The sequence below is a fragment of the Coturnix japonica genome, chromosome 11, assembly GCF_054131305.1.
Source record: "Coturnix japonica strain WE chromosome 11, WE-NBRP24, whole genome shotgun sequence".
Classification (NCBI taxonomy): domain Eukaryota; kingdom Metazoa; phylum Chordata; class Aves; order Galliformes; family Phasianidae; genus Coturnix; species Coturnix japonica.
The window spans coordinates 15,936,367-15,952,483 of record NC_140673.1 but is presented as its reverse complement, the minus strand read 5'-3'; the positions used below and the strand labels follow the sequence as shown (position 1 = coordinate 15,952,483).

Sequence of the window (16,117 nt, the reverse complement as noted above, 5' to 3'; positions counted from 1 at the left end):
TTGGGTTTTAGTTCCTGGAATTTGACCAGCACGTAAGAAAGATTGTGTTGATCCTTCCAGTTATTTCCTTGTTCTGGAGCTCACTTCCTGCCGTCATACCCTGGGATTTCCTCCAGCCTTAAACAGACACGGCCCAGGGTTACTTGCTGTGTGGGTTGTGTGGTCAGTGACCTGACTGAGGGACCAGGATCACTTCCAAGGTGACAATCTTAACCCATTGCTACAAGAACAACGCATTGTGAATCTGCTTCCTGACAGCCCACATCAAAGCTCTCCCTTCTTGGGCCATGATGAGGGACAGCAGCCCGTCCCCTCCCTCACGGCGACTCGAGGCGACCATCCGCCGTCACTCGCGCTGCCGATCCGGGCCCTGCGCCTGACGCCGCGGCCGCGTCCAATCGGCGGCTGCGTCGGGCCCCGGCACCGCCCCCCGGCGGATCCCCACAGGGACGGGCCGGAGCGGCCGTCGCCGCTGCGGGTGTCGGGGCTGAGTCAGCGCCCTCCCGCCCCCGCCGAAGATGAATATCATGGACTTTAACATGAAGAAACTGGCGGCCGACGCGGGCACTTTTCTCAGCCGCGCCGTGCAGGTACGGCCGCGACCGAGCTTCGACGCGGCGGCTCCTGCTGTCGGGAAGCGGGCGAGGCCGCGGGCCGGTCCTTGAGGCCGGTCCTTGAGGCCGCCGTGGGTCGGCCCGGCGCGGGGCGTTGGCCGGGAATCGCGGTTCCGCCCCGGGCAGGCTGTGCGCGCCGCGGGCAGTGCCAGGCCGCGCTGCCTGGGGACCAGCGGTGCCCCCGCGCCCCCCTGCGCCCGGTCGGCCGTCTGACCGTCTGTCTGTCTGTCTGACCGTCTGTCTGTGTGTCTGGGTCCGGGCGTTTTTCCGCGGCCCGTTGCACAACAGCTGGGCTCGGCGGGCGGGGCAGCGCAAGGTCAGCGTAGGCCGAGAGCGGCCGGGCTGGGCAGCGGCAGCTGGGGGGAAGATGGGGCTGCTCCTGCTGTTAGAGCAGAACAAAGGTGTGACTCCTGTGGAGGAAGCCGGTGTCTTCACTGGCCGCTCTGAACGCGTCCTGCTGCCCGACCGGTGGAACTTGAGCTCTGACGTGACACGTGAAAGCATCTGTCTGCTTTAGTGTTGTTTTGTTCGCTGCCGTGGTGTCGCTTTTAGACTCGTTTGTTGGCCCGTTGTTTCTCGATCTGTCTTTTCCTTTATGTTAAGGAGCTGTAATTGGCTTTTGTTCCTCTGCCGTTATCTTGAGCTGTAATCCTCTTTCTTTATATAATCAAACCTGAACAGATTTCCTGTAGGGAGGTGGATATCCAAAACGGAGCACAGTAATTTGCAGTCATTTCTCGTGCTGTCTCCTTGGGTCAGGTTTGGAACATGACTGAAGTGGTTATCTGCTCAGATCAGCTCAACTATTGGCCTATATCTCAATATTCAAGCAGAGCCAGCGATCAGTGTTACAGCAGAGCAACAAAGATGCAAACTCATCAGAGAACATTGTTGCTTAAACTTAAATTACCTTCACATAGTAATTGTGGCTTTTCTGTGCATTGGAGGTCTTTCCAAGTGCATTTGTTGGGTTTGTTTTTTTGTTTGTTTGGTTGGTTTTTGTTTGTTTGTTTTTCTGGCTTCTTTCAGGGCTGCATGTTTCTCAGACCATCTATTTCATTCCAGCTTTAGCTTTTCTTGCAAGACAAGGGGGAGGGGAAGGGGGGAAGGAGATGCAGCTCACCCTTCATTGTAAGATCCTGTGGTAGGATCTTTTGACTTTTATCTTTTATCTTGACTTTTTCCATGTAAATGCTTTTTTGTGTGTTAAATGTAATGTAGGCTTTCCATCATGGCCTAAAGGTGGTATAAACTGTGGTTTGCTCCAGTATGATCTGTCTGTGTTACTAGTTTAGATCTGAATAGCTCCATTGATAGGCTTCTTCATCTGAACTGAAATTAATGGGGATAATAGTAATAGGCTCTACCGACTGCCACCTCCTCCTAAAATAAGATGTTTGAGGAGAAGAGTTGTATATGTATGTATGGTGTTGTATACAAAAGAGTACTATTTCCTTCATCGTGATCTGGGCACATTCAAGCACGCTGTGGAAACAGGTGGGAAATCAGAGGGGCAGCACTGATGCGTTTTATTGGTGCTGGAAGCCATATTTCTGTCAAACTGTTCTTTGCCATGTTGCTCTGTATTTTTAATCTTTTTTTCCTCCAAGTGGGTACATGAAGTCTACCATGCACTAAGCTGTCTCCACACTATGAAGAAGAGTTCTGGAAATATTAATTGGAATTGTCATTTCATAAACGAATACAATGCTATGTAACTAGACAAGAATCAAAGCTGTTTTTCTTGTCTGTTAATGAATCTTAAAAAGCTTTTGAGAGCTATTTGCAGTACATATTATTGTTTTAAAGAGCCTTTTAAACAATAGTAGTAGCAGGTCCATAAATTCTATGTCTTCCTATACTGTGATTGAGCTTTTTCACAAAGGTGCCTAGATAAATACTAGTATTTATATAGATAAATAGTATTTATCTAGCCTTCAGATGTGTGTGCTATCAAAGTTGTTTTTATTCTAAACTTGGACAACTCAGTTTTATTTGTATTGTATTCTTGTTTTTTATTATAAGTTTAAGTATTCCAACTAAGAGCTTGTTAAGAATGATTTTGATAGTTGGAATCCTTTGGTGCTCTTCCATTCTTAATTGGTAAGCTCGTTAGGGATGTAGTTCTTAACCAAGTATTTCTGAATATGCCTGACTTTGAACAGGCTGTGAAGGGATGAGGTCATCCTGAGGAACCAATTGTTTGAAGAGAGGCAGGCCAAACCCTTAGTTCCAGTTTTGTTTTGTTTCCTGACATAAAACACATCTTCTGTCTTTCCTGGAGACCTTATAGTGAATTTCAAACTGGTTATGGATTAGTAAGTGTTGGCATAAATTTAATGTCAAGTGAAATTATGTTGTCTTGAAGTGATTAATACACTTCTCCCCTGTTTTGCTGGTAGTGAAGGTGGGTTGTTGAACTTATCTAAGGTTAAATCTGTAAGTTTTCTTAAGGATGTCTGGATAATATCATGTGAAAGTAATGTGAGTAAACAGTTGCTATCCTAGACTTGCACTTGGAAACTATTTCCGTGAGCTGAGTATTTTCAATCTGTCTGACTATCCACAGTTCACAGAAGAAAAGCTTGGTCAAGCAGAGAAGACTGAACTGGATGCTCACCTGGAGAACCTTCTCAGCAAAGCAGAATGCACTAAGCAGTGGACAGAGAAAATAATGAAGCAAACAGAAGTGTTACTGCAGCCAAATCCAAGTAAGGAGTATTTCAGGTTTTTTTTGTTTGCAACATTTGAATTATTAGGTTTGCCAGAGTAACTGTTTACTGGCATAGGTATTGCCTAAACTGTAAGTAAATTCAGCAGTTTTCAATTTTGAAGGATTTTGAACATTTTGAAGAGCCATTGGGTGTTGGAGACACTGTTCCAGTTGCTTGCTTTCAGTTCTTCTGTGAGCCTTCAAGTGCAGAAATATGTATATGGAGTTAATTGAACTGCAGCATTGGTTCCATACTCTTGATTGCTTTTAGAGTTGTTTCCTATTTAATTGAATTTCTAGCTCTAATTCCAGAAATCCTTGGTGGCTGTAAGAACTTTAATTTTTTTTCTTGTAGATTCAGTGACTTGCGGAACTTGATTAATCTATTTCATTTACGCTAAATTTCCTGTGCAGTGCAAGTCATTCTGAAGCAAAATAAGCTGAAGTGTTTGTCTCTAACAATTTATTTACTAAATAATGGCTTTTCCTAGGCACTGAATGTTTAATGCTCCCAGATTTGTAGCTTTCCACAAATGCTAACATTTATTTGTTTTTTCAAAAGTGCTCTATTAGGCTCTTAGGATGAAGACATAGAGCTAAACTTTTGAAAACTCCATTGTTTAAGGAAGATTAAAACTATAATTTTTTTACTTTGGAAGATAACTGTAACAAATATTTGAAATAAGGGTGACATACAGAATACAGACAGCTTCCAAGAACAACATCTTCATCTTCACATTGTTCACTTAATGTTCAGCCTGTATGCCTGGATTTTAAAATTCTTTTATTCCTTTTCTATTTGTAAGTTGTGTTTTGAGTGACAGTTATTTGAAGTGTGTGTGTTTCTTAGATGCTAGGATAGAAGAGTTTTTCTATGAGAAACTGGACCGGAAAGCACCAAGTCGTATGAATAATCCAGAGTTATTAGGCCAGTATATGATCGATGCTGGTAATGAATTTGGCCCAGGAACAGCTTATGGTAAGTGAAAGCAATGAATGCAGATGGAGAAAAAATGCACATATATGCTTTTGCACAGGGGAGAAAAATATGCTATTTGTCTCTTTTTAGGCAAAACACTCTGAAGACTTTTCTGTTGGTTTGAGGTGACTTGCTCTGTAACTTTGTGTGTTAGAAGATCACTGATGAGGTTTCTCTTCTAATTGAAAAATAGAACTTAATGTTGGAATATTACCCATCTTTGTGGGTGGATGACTTTCTGGGATCGTATTTCTGGAGTCTAATTTCCTAGTTAGACGTAAGGACAGTATATCTGAGAACACAGTGTTATCTAGAATTAAATTCTTTAGTAAGAACCTTTTTAAACTTCACAGTATTCCTTCTTTTCATTTTATGTATGTGCGCATATAGAAAAACATTTGTATAGGTAACTGTTGAGCACGATCTAAGCTTTGTTCTCCAGCAGGCTTCTACAACTATGACAAGAGCACTTGATGGTGGGGTGTAATGTTTTTATGCTGTCTTTAATTTAAAGATCTCATTCTGGTGTTCTCTACAATCCTGGAAGTTGATGAAAGTAGACTTATCTGTTAATTTAATCTTATTAACTGAAATACATGTGTGTGTTTAAGTCCACAATGAAAGTCAAGTAGCTAGCTGTCTTTAGATAACCTTTAAGATGGCAGTGGGAAGGGAAATCTGTTCTAGGAATAATGATTTATATCTGGAAAAAATGGGGTTTCTTCAGAAAGGAGGAAAAGAGTGTTGGTTTTTTTTTTAAAAAAAAAAGTTTTGTAGAAGATATAAGGATACAAAATAATAATGGCAGGCTTTATGCTTTTTATTTTCAATGTGCTTTCATGCTTTTATCTTTGACTCTTTCTGGTCATGAGCTTTAAGATCCTTTAACATTGCATAGATTTTTGCTTACCAGCACGTAGTCCCATGTATTGCAGTTGCTATAACATCTATAATTCAGGGGAGTTGCGGGATCTTTTAGTATAAAGAGGCACCAACATTTAGTGGTGTCATGAAATTGACTTATTTGTCTGTAGACTTGGTGAGTGCCTTTTCTAATTCAGTCTCATGTGTTTGTACACACTAATGAGCACTGTGCATTCTTGATGCAGTAACCTGGGCTTCAATGCCAGACATGTAACCAAATTTCCATGTATTGTTCAATGAGTGGACGAAACTTACATGCACGTTTAGAAACTGCTGTTGATCTTAGGTGTAAGGGTGGAGGGGGAGTATTTTCCAGCAGTTAAGTGGACTTTTCCTTGCTCCTGAGTACTTATGACTAACTACTTAAAAATGTAATATAAAGGGAGGAGGCTGTTTAAGTCGGTGTAAATAGGTACGATATTCAGGTCCAAAATATGTGTGAACAACTGAGTTGCCATAGTGCAACTTCTGCAGTGCTGTATCTGTACTCACTGAAATATGGCTTTCATTTGTGATTATTATTATTTTATATAAAATAATAATTAGTTTTATTAGCTATTAATGTATTTTGAAAGCCCCTGCTATGGCGTTGGATTATCTTTTAACTGTTGGCCTTGACTCATGTGCCTGTAGTAACATGTTTTGATAGCTACCTGTCTAAATTGCTATGAAATCATCATATTTTCTCATTTTCAGGAAATGCACTCATTAAATGTGGAGAAACACAAAAGCAAATTGGAACAGCAGACAGAGAACTAATTCAAACTTCAGCTATAAACTTTCTCACGCCCCTAAGAAACTTTATTGAAGGAGACTATAAAACTATTACTGTAAGTTGAAGTGTGCATTCATCAGCATTTCAAAATAATTGGAAGCGCAAACCTCTGAAATGGTAGAAAATTGAGCAGTATTGCTTTTGGAAACTAACTTGGGAAAGGTCAGATGAATTTGCAACCTTAATGTATTCTCTTTCCTTTTGACCATTCAAAAAATCTCACCTTTTTTTAAACTACTGATCTATTAAAGGTATGCATCTGCAGTATAAAATGTGTAAGGGCGATTAAGAACTAATTCTGCTTCTTTGTTCAGCTGAAGAGCCTGTTTTATATATGATTATGAGGAGACAGGAGGCAGGAGAACAAGTAGACAGGATTTTGTTTTTGAATGTGTCTGTTTTCTCATGAACTGACATACGTGGCTTTCAGAAAGAACGTAAGCTATTACAAAATAAAAGACTGGATTTGGATGCTGCAAAAACCAGATTGAAGAAGGCAAAAGTTGCTGAAGCTCGAGCCGCAGTAAGTAGTGTTTTAAAATTGTCTCTCACTTTCAGACTTGTTATACGTATGTATTTATAGATCTGATTGCCTTTTTTAGGGTTCCAGTCTTAGTTTTTTGCCATTGCTATTTTTTCTTGACCAAAAATAAGTAAAACAAAAACAACAAAGCAAACAAAAAAAACCTTTATCTCCTGATAGTTTTGCCTGTCTGTCAGTCTTTTATCTCATGTCTGCTGTTCCTGTGTATTTTAACTGTTACTATATTTTTCAGATCAATGCATGCATTTCTTCCTGTATCGTGTTATTCTAATGCAAAGAAGTTACTTTTCTGCGTGTCGCTCTTTATTATTTTGTAGCATTACCAGTGAAGTGTGGAACGAGGTGTTAGTTTATTGTGTTATGGCAGTAGGTATACACTATACTTCTGGAATATAAGTACCATGGGGAAACTTTTCTTGAAGGAATTGAGCTTAATATTAAAAGGAAGGTTCTATACTCAAGTTTGTTAGTTATACTCAAGTTTATTAGTTCATCTGCAGTATAATCACCCAGAGCTACGTGCTTGACTGATGCTATTGACAGTTGCTACTGCTGCTACTAATTCACTGGTCTTAAATATCCCAATAGCATGTAATTCAGTTCTACATGCAAGCTACTTTGTAGTGGTAGAACATGAAACTCCAGGCTTCTTGCATCATTATCTTGCCTAAAATGGAACTTCAGTTTTGTTTTAATAGCAGTAAGCATGTCTGAGAAAAATTGAATTTTAGGATTCCTAGAGAAGTGAAGAAACTTGCATCTCAATTTTTATCCTGCAGTACAGAAATGGAGACTAATATGGTTGTAGTTGTTATGCAGATAGTTCACCTTCTGCTAACTCCCTGTTTATGAAGGGAGATGTCTGATGGTGCTGAACTGATAATTTAGGAAAATGTGTTGAATCAATTTATTTTACCACCTTATTTGACAAGATGGAGCAATGTGATTAAATTAGAACCTACAGTTAAATACTTTTTTACTGCTGTAAAAGTATTTGAAATTATTTTCAACTGAACTAACTTAGATCAGTATTTAAAAGAGCTGAATAAAACTGTTTAGATTTCTATAATTAGTTCACAATATTGCTTAGCTTAAACTTGTAGGATGTGTGCCAAAAATCTGTTCACCTGCTTTATTCAGTGTTGTAACTTGCTTTTGTCTTTTATCTATGCACTTAAGCAACTAAACACCTCTCAGCCTGAAGAGAATAACATTATGGTAAATGTCTCTTACGTGCTCAACTTGCTGCATGTAAAATGGCTGAAGGTTTGTTGGCCTCCTGTGTTCATTCATTTTCTATCAAATGGTTCCTCTTGCTATCCTTTCAATTTGGCCTTGCTTCAGGTTTGATATCAAGAAAAATTTCTTCTCCAAGAGAGAACTGGAGCAGGCTGCCAGGGAAGTGGTGGAGTTGTCATCCCTGGAAGTATTTAAAAAACATGCAGATTTAACACTGAGGGACATAGGTTAGTGGATGTAGTGGTGATGGCCTGATGGTTGAACTAGATGGTCTTAAAGGTCTTTTCCAACCTTAATGATTCTTTGTTTTCCAAAATGGATGTGCATCTGACTTTGCATATGAAAAATGTACTCAATATACTTACAGCAGTCAGCATCAGGTGGTATTTTCATCAGAAAACTTCTGATTATCTGGAAGTATACAGTATTAAATTCATGGTTATGTGAGTTCACTGTAAATATAATCTTCAAAGGAATTAAGTTTTTATTCCTTGTTGAAGTTTATCCATTGAAGGGAAAGGAATTATTGTTTTCCTATTGTTTTTATATGGATAGGAGTAAGTAATGTGAAATACCTAGAAATATGTGGAAATAGGTTGAAGTTAGACTTGAAGATCTTTAAGGTCTTTTCTAACCTGAGCACTTCTATGATTCTGTGACATAAACCATGCTGTTTGGGTTGTCATGATTTTTGATCTGGATCTGCACATCATAGTGGCTCTTACTGCAGTAACTATGTATGTTTCTCAGTTGTGTTCAGATAAAAGGGTGAATAAGTTTGTTTCAGCTGCCTTCTGTGACCTTTGTGCATGCTTCTTCCTACCGAAGTCCAGACTGTGTCATGTTCTTTCAACTGTGGAAATATGAAGGTTAAAGGAGAATTGCATTGCAAGAGAAAATTGGAAAAGCAAGCTGAAGTAATTAAGTTCTAGAGTAAATTCCCTCTGATTCTATGACTTCGCTGTGCTATGTGCTCTTAGTTTAATTCTCAATATGAGAGTAATTTAATTTTAATGAAAATTCTTGTGAAATAAAAAAGCAATAATGGACCTAGCAAGAGAAACCATTAATTTGTCTGTTTCAGTCTTCAGTGTGTTGTTTAAAATAAGAATAGCCTTCCATAGCTTCCAGTGTTCTAACATATGAACATAACCTAACTTCATCTATGAAGTAACTTAGTTTGATTCATATCATTTCCTAATCTTAAATCTTAGATTATAGAATATCTTACAATAATCTTTAATCAAGACAGTTCTACATGTCATTCTTTCCTGTGTATGAACTTAGGAATTTATTTCAGTGATGTAGCTCTGTCCTTACTTCCCTGTATATGGAGGGCTTTGAGCAAGTGATTTATTCATAGAATTTCTCAAATCTCTGTGAAGTTCTGAAACAAGAAAATAGTTAAAAGGCAAGGTTGAGTTGCATCCTCTAATAAAGTAACGCAGGTCTAAGTTTGTATGTTTTTTCTTTGCTCTTTTAATGCTGACTAGATATGGGCTGAGGAAGTGACAAAAGTAAGTAAGTAACTTAGAAACTGTAGAATTCTTAAGTAGTAACTTGTGTTGATATAATGTAACAAAGGATATTTTGTGTTGTTGACTTGAGTACTGGTAGTGTCTTGTGTTGCATCATAGTACCCGGGATCACTCTAGGGCCTTTCACATTCCAGTGCTGATAGAAGCCCACAGCTCACTGTATAGTAAGCTATTTTGGCTAACTATCACTTAGTATCATATGACTGTCATGTGACAAGATGCAATAGAAGATGAAAAAACAAAACCTACAGGGCTTGTCTTTCAACTTGCTGGAATGATGTCCTGTTTTTTTTATTTTTATTTATTTTATTATTATTAAAAAACAAACAAAAAAAAACCCCAACCTTCTCAAAGAGCTTACTCGAAAAATTTCAGGAAGGTAGAGGTCTAGTAATTAAGCCTGTTCTGAAAAACACCTTTGTGCTATGTACATGAGTTTTGCAAAGAGTTTTCAGTGGTGTCTGGTTTAGTTAATTGGAAAGAGAGGAGGCTTTTTGCTCAACACATTGAGGTTATAGAATTATTTTGAACTAATGTTCAAACTTAGGTGAGATGAGAGGTGCTCATCTCTTGGACTGGAGAGGAAACAAGGAGGCCTTGCTATGTTGGGTCATATATTCATATATATTGGGAAATAATGGATTTCTGAAGTGTTAACGTTCAGAAACCAAGTTTATATTCTGAATTTGAGGATCAAGTAATTTGTTGAGGGATCCTCAATGGGAGGCACTCAATGAACACTTAAAATTCTTTTGAAAACAAAATATAATCACACCTACGGACCACAGGAAAATATGTGTTTTGAGCTCTTTGTGGCTGATTGATGCCTGCATTGTTGTCCAATGAAAATAACATCAAGTATATAAGCAGAGCCTTGTTAACTTGAAATAGCTGGTGGTGGTGGGTGGGGGGAATAAATTGTCCTTTGCTGCCATTGCTGTGCTAGGACTGCCTGTGGTACAAACACTGTTATGCCACTTAATGCTTACTCTGTTATTGAGAGAGGTGGGTTAATAATGCTGGCAAAAAATATTTGCCTTTGTGTATGTTGGATCTATGTGGTAAGTGTCTAATGATGAAGCTGTTGTGTAGACAGGATTTAAGCATTTCTGAACCCCCCAAAAAACAATTATTCTTGTATAGAAAATCTGCAAAGAAAAGCACAGGATTCAATGAAATGTTATTAAATACATTTGTATGACTGGCTCTGGATAAAGTGGGAGTGTTGCAATATGAAGGTGCAATATTGCAATAATATTGTAATTTTTTACAATAATATTGTAATTTTTTACAATAATTTGTAATATTACATATTACAAATATGTAACATATATACTTGCTTCTAGTCTGAACAGGAAGTACGAATTACTCAAAGTGAATTTGACCGTCAAGCAGAGATTACCAGACTTCTCCTGGAAGGTATCAGCAGCACACATGTGAGTACCCAGAAGGGGGAAAAATCAGGTAAAACCAGTGCAGTTCCTAAAAACAAACAAAAAGCTACAGTAATCAATGTGGAAACTTCAGGCTATTTGCTTTCATCTAATGCCTCATGAAAACGTATCTGTTGGATGATTTATTTTTTTAAACTGTTCTTTAGTACCCATTGAATTAACTTTGTTTTCCGGTTAACCTTGATCTATGGTGTTTTCATTGTTACCTTTCAATGTAATTTTCAATTTATCTGATAACTGATTATTGAAATCACAAAAATGTGCTAAAATAATCTGTTGTGAGAACAGTATAGATAAATGGCACGATTCTTGCACTGCACTTAGTTTTGGTGCTTAATATGTTGATTTTGGGACACTTTATCCCAGTTACCTGGTAAATCCAGGCATAGTGCCTATGTGGGATGAATACTTCTGTACTGATGCTAGCCTTACCAACCTGTTTAATAGGCCAGTGTTTGTAATGCAGCGTGACGTTTTTGCATGCTAAAAACTTGAATATTTACTACATTGTAGGCACATCATCTCCGCTGTTTGAATGACTTCGTTGAAGCTCAGATGACTTATTATGCACAATGTTACAAGTATATGTTGGATCTCCAGAAGCAACTGGGAAGGTAGTAATGCTGTTTAAAACATTCTTCTCTGAAGTTCAGGTGTTTATCAATGATAGGAAAACTTAATGCTGATAAAGCACTGATAGAAACAGGAGTGAGCTGTACTAAGATACCTACTTTTACTGTTCTGAGGTTTTAATGCTTTTTAAGTAAGGGAAGAAACAGTCTGACATAATCTTCGTGTTCGTAAGCCTTTGTGACTGGTGGTGATGTATAAAGATCTACATGCTTGCTTTTTGTACAGGTTTTCCTATTCAAATTCTTCTCTACATGTCAGAGTCTTTCTCAAGGCTATTGCAGACTATTTAGGTGAGGGTAGGCACTGAAGAGTTGTCTTCGCATAATAGTGAAGTATACTGGAAAGTTTCCTTAACTATTAAAAATGTATTGTAGCGGCTGTTCTAAATAACTGTCTCTATGAAGTATCTTTGCTTTTGTTTTCTAAGAAGAGGAAGTAGAAACAGATGTGTTTTTGTCCTTTTTCTGACTTGCTGCTTCCTGTGGTGCTTGATCTCCCTGTGATCCTCAGCTTGTTTAAACAGATAGCTTAAAGACTCACAAAAAGTCTTTGAAACTGTTGGGGTTTTTTGTTTTTTGTTTTCTTTGAAAGCTACATCTTTGAAGCTATGTTACACTGGAAAAAAAACATACAACTTCAGAAATGGGTAGCACACAAATATCATTATGTAGGTTTGCATAAGTATCAGTTCTACTCAATTTTTGCTGTTTTCTTATGTCTAAATGCAAAAATTCTTATCTAGGCATGGAAGGAAATGACTTTCCATGAGGAACTGATTCACCCAGAAATTTTTGTTTTGTTTTCCCCACAGCTTTCCATCTATTTTTCTCTCTAACAATAATCAGTCTTCTTCAACTCCTGTGCAAAGTGTTTCTACTCCCTCAGTCTTGGCCTCAGCTTCTGCTTCACTGCCTTCAGTAAGCAATTCAGTAGTAACTTCAGGCATCAGTGAACTGAAGTCATCAAGTGGCAGCAGAAAAGCTAGAGTTCTCTATGATTATGATGCTGCAAACAGCAGTGAGTTGTCATTACTTGCAGATGAGGTAAGTTTCCAAAGCGCTTTGATAATTTAAAGTGTTAAATCTGAATACTTGTGACTAGCCAGTCGAGATGAACTACATAGATTTCTCAGTGTAGCCCTTTTATTAATAAATTTTATTAATAAAATTTTAATAGTGCTCTGAGACATTAGCTTCTTGTACTTGTATACTCTAGTGGTGAGAGTTGCTGTTTGTCATGCCAGCTTAGCTTGCAAGAATGTTTGCTGGACAATCGAGGTACTATTGTACTATATTCCTTCTGCCACGTTTCTAAAACTGTTATCAATACAATTAGTCTTTCAAACATGAAGTGTTACAGTTTGATAAGAAAATGAAAGCACAACCACTTCTATTTTTAGTAGTCATAGCAGTGTTGTGCTTATTCCTCTTTGATTCAGATGAACTCTTAGTGCTTCAAAGTTAGAGAGCTGATCCTCTGCAAGTGAAGTTATATACAATGAAGCTGGGTGCTGGAGCACTATGCCACACAGTAATTTGACAGTATCTGATTGAAGGACATCCACTAAAAAATTCAGGTTTCTTTAGTGTGCATTTCTCATATATTTATCTGTGACTTTATTCTTATCTACACGGTGATTTAGATGGAAGCTGTGTCCTAAGATTGTCTTTTAAGATATAGCCCAGCAACACCATCTCGTTTTCTGTCATATTCTTGAAGACACAAAGAACTTGCTTTTAGCTTGACTATTGTAGTAATTAGTTTAAAAAAAAAAAAAAAAAAAAAGCTAGGAAAAGGATGAGATGTTTTTAAATATTTTGTCATATTTACTTTTATGAGCGCTAGATTCTGTTCCATGGATGTTCTGTTTAACGTGGTTGATCTTGATTCTGAAACCTTGGAAATCACAAGAAAGTAGACTTAATTTATTTTTTTTCCAGGCAGTTACAAGATTATTATGATGCATTTATGTTTATTTTTTGTTTTTTAGGTGATAACAGTTTACAGTATCCCTGGCATGGATTCGGATTGGCTGATGGGTGAAAGGGGAAATCAGAAAGGCAAAGTGCCTATTACTTACTTAGAACTGCTAAACTGAATTGTTGGCCAGAATAAAGACTGTCAGTTATGGTGACGCCGTATTTATATACAATTAATGTTATATAAGCAGGTTTAAGTGTCTTCCATGTTTCTTTCTTGAGGGACAAATACCAGCCATTACAATCTGGCTTCTCTGCCAGCATGGTTGCATGGTGAATATTCAATCTTAACGTTTGAAGCTTTTACTTCATGTGCCAAGAATGTTTCCTACAGATTTGTTTCTACTGAAGTTTTCACTAATACAAGCTTCTACTTTTGAGTAATCTAGATTGAAAGCAGGACGTACTGTTTTCTACTGAAATTTTTCATTAATGGCAAAGCTTTTCTTCACATAAAATAAACTTATTGTGAACTGATGTGAGTGTAATGCCCTTTTTTTGAATAATCAAAACCAAACATTAAACATAAATTCATACGGCTTTGTTCCCAGTATGTGTGGAGTACAAATGTCCTTTCTCTGTTGAAAACTTGAGGCAAACTGCAAGTAGGTTGAGATTCCAAGCTTTGTGCAAGCAGTCTGTCACTAATTAGTTACCTGTGTTCTGACTCTTTAAATTTGCATTGTATTTCTAGTCTTTAATTACTTTTCAGAAAGACTGATTCACACTGGTAACTAGTAAGATACTTGCAATTGCAAATCCACCTTTATATGAAATTAAGTACTGAATTTTTGCTAACAAAGTATACGCGCTTTGTGCATGAATTGTCCTGTAGACAAAAACACACTTATTCAGATTATAGGTTTTAATGAAAATCTAAGCTCGCAGTTGTGCCACCATTTGTTGTCATATTTGAATTGGATTCAAGTAGTGTTACAGTTCTGTTTTGCAAGAGGGTCTCCTTTAAATATGTGGGAAGAAAACAAAGTGCTTTGAACCTAAAAATTCATTTAACAAATGCAGTATTATTTGCTACTAATATAACTTTTTTTCCTGCAGATTACCCTTGGTGTTTCATAGTCTTTTCAGGCTATAAAATATTTAAAGCATTGTTTGAGGAGAATCTTTTTTTCCTGAAGTTGCAGGGGATTTAATTAATTGGACTGGTTGAAAAAGGAGACTAACTTTTCAATGAAAAGAAATTCCTTCCATTGTAGGATGATGTTACATTTGTGCATGTCCATTCTCTCAGCAGACGCTGCTGCCAAGTGCTTATCTGTCCATTTCAAATCAATAACTTAATCACTGTCAACAAGTATTGGTGAAACTTTTTTAGTGATATGAATTACTTATATGGGATAAATGAAATTGTTTTTTATTTTACTTTTTAGGTCATGCAGTGGTTTAATTAAAAGGTAATTTCTGTTTGCAATTCCACTTCCAGAAATAAAGTGAAGATGCAAGGGGCAAGGTAACTACCAAGAAAATCAGAGGTTTTTTTGGCCTGTTAAATGTGAACTTTAGAGCAGTCAATTATAATAATATGCAACAAATTACAGGCTGAAAAAGCTGGAGTGTTCAGCTTGGAGAAGAGAAGGCTCTGAGGTGACCTGATAGTGGCCCTTCAATATGTAAAGAGGAGCTAAAGGAAAGAAGGGGACAGATGCTTTAGCAGGGTTTGTAATGATAGAATGAGAGGAAATGGCTTCAAGCTCAAAGAGGGTTGATTCACCAGTCCTGAAACTCAAACTATTCCAATGCTGTTTTCTGGGAAATTTTCATTCAGAAATTTCTACTGGACTTTTGTTTGTTTGTTTGTTTTTGTCTGACCTGACAGTTTTTGTAGTAAGGGTGATAATAACTGAAATTGGCTTTGGCTTTTTAGTTTCTTTGGTTAATTCCCTGTGTTTAGGTGTGGTTTTCTTTTTTGCTTTGATTAGTGCTTGGGTGTATGTTGTTGGTTTTCTTTCTTTTTTTTTTTTTTTTGTATGGAGGCTACTTTGGTTTTCTTTTAGAAGAAGCTTTGAAGACTTAATGTGACAAATCTCTTTCCTATAGAACTTATGTAACCGATTTCTAATAATTGCTGAAAGACATTAAGACAGTATCTTGAAAATAACCACATTAGTGGTGTATTTTGAAATAGTAGTAACCAAATTTTGAGTTTCTAAGGATCTGTTACTGTGGCTGCCCTAAGGCTTCTGGCTGAGCTCACAGAGGTGGTAGCACTTGAGTTTGCTTCTGTGAAGGACAGGAACCAGAAGGCGGGTTCTGCCTCCACCAGAGCTCTCTGTTGCTGCACTGACACAGCCTGAAGGTTCTCTGCTCTGTTTGCCACAGGAGGTGGCATCTTGGACACACTGGACCTTCCTCCCTCTTAGTATCAGACAGGCTCAAAAACTTCAAGAAGGTTCGAGGCTGGTGTGCTATGCATTGTGAGAAATGAGCAATTAGAAAACCAAAATCCAAACCCCACCTGATAGTGTTCCAGTGGAAACCCTGCAGTGCTGGTTCCCATTCAGTCTGTGTTGGTAGGCAGCACGTGTTTGGCAGCGCACCTAAAAGTTTGGAGGAATGTGTGAGAACAAGGCAGTTATGTCCAGCTTCTTAATAACTACATTTTCTGAAAGTCCGTGGATGGCACACATTCGTTATTAGTTTGGCATGCTTAAAGATAGGTGTAGTTTAGCTAAATTTGGCTGGGAACGGCAGGGAATAAAATGAG

At 37.9% G+C, this 16,117-nt stretch overlaps 1 protein-coding gene across 7 annotated transcripts; it reads left to right on the top strand.

Moving 5' to 3' along the window:
* Window positions 1–422: 422 nt before the first annotated feature.
* On the top strand, window positions 423–13,869 carry SH3GLB1 (SH3 domain containing GRB2 like, endophilin B1). 7 transcript variants are annotated; one of them, XM_015870185.2, is made up of 11 exons: window positions 423–590; window positions 3,184–3,325; window positions 4,178–4,306; window positions 5,927–6,060; window positions 6,436–6,528; window positions 7,729–7,767; window positions 9,282–9,305; window positions 10,673–10,762; window positions 11,294–11,394; window positions 12,225–12,456; window positions 13,404–13,869. In XM_015870185.2, the coding sequence occupies exons 1-11, from the start codon at window positions 519–521 to the stop codon at window positions 13,509–13,511; spliced, it is 1,164 nt and encodes a 387-aa protein (XP_015725671.1). In that variant the 5' UTR covers window positions 423–518; the 3' UTR covers window positions 13,512–13,869. The 7 variants fall into 7 exon arrangements, with proteins under 7 accessions (XP_015725671.1, XP_015725668.1, XP_032302253.1 ...); XM_015870182.2 differs by having other exon boundaries at window positions 7,729–7,815; XM_085511437.1 differs by lacking the exon at window positions 423–590 and adding an exon at window positions 939–1,015.
* Window positions 13,870–16,117: the final 2,248 nt, after the last annotated feature.

Excerpts from the sequence above, each read along its gene's own strand:
- SH3GLB1 (XM_015870182.2), top strand. The coding sequence starts at position 519 with ATGAATATCATGGACTTTAACATGAAGAAACTGGCGGCCGACGCGGGC. Across the intron at positions 3,326-4,177 it reads GTTACTGCAGCCAAATCCAA|ATGCTAGGATAGAAGAGTTT; the intron begins GTAAGGAGTATT and ends TGTGTTTCTTAG. Across the intron at positions 10,763-11,293 it reads AAGGTATCAGCAGCACACAT|GCACATCATCTCCGCTGTTT; the intron begins GTGAGTACCCAG and ends ACTACATTGTAG.